The sequence below is a fragment of the Phaethon lepturus genome, unplaced genomic scaffold (genome assembly GCF_000687285.1).
Source record: "Phaethon lepturus isolate BGI_N335 unplaced genomic scaffold, ASM68728v1 scaffold43344, whole genome shotgun sequence".
Taxonomy (NCBI): domain Eukaryota; kingdom Metazoa; phylum Chordata; class Aves; order Phaethontiformes; family Phaethontidae; genus Phaethon; species Phaethon lepturus.
This window is the reverse complement of record NW_010533291.1, coordinates 1-380: the sequence shown is the minus strand read 5'-3', so window position 1 is coordinate 380 and position 380 is coordinate 1. Positions and strand designations below refer to the sequence as shown.

Genomic DNA, 380 nt, shown 5'->3' with positions numbered 1-380 from the left:
GGTGGGAACCCGGCAAGTCGTGGGCCTTCATCCGGGGTCTGGGCTACCGCGGCGGCTCCCTCGTTTGCCGCCAGCCGGGACTCTACTTCGTCTACGCCAAGGTGCAGCTGGGCGCCCCTGGGTGCCCGACGCGCGCCGCCACCCTCCACGGCATCCACAAACGAACGCCGCGTTACCCCCGTGTCCTTGACCTCTTGGTCAATAAGGTGGTTTATTGTCCCCAAGCCCATGGGGTGCCCTGGGCCCGGCACAGCTTTTTGGGGGGACTCGTGCACCTCGAAACGGGGGACGAGGTTTTCACCCGGGTGCAGGCACCCGAGCTGGTGCGGGCGGTGGACGGCACCCGTTCCTATTTTGGGATGTTTATGGTGTGAATTTTG

The 380-nt window shown here is 64.7% G+C and overlaps 1 protein-coding gene across 1 annotated transcript; it reads left to right on the top strand.

Annotated features, from left to right (window-relative positions):
• Positions 1 to 5: 5 nt before the first annotated feature.
• Positions 6 to 374, top strand: TNFSF14 (tumor necrosis factor (ligand) superfamily, member 14; the record flags this gene model as incomplete). Its single annotated transcript, XM_010285136.1, has 1 exon — positions 6 to 374. A coding segment is annotated over one exon (369 nt), but the record flags the coding sequence as incomplete, so codon positions are not given.
• Positions 375 to 380: the final 6 nt, after the last annotated feature.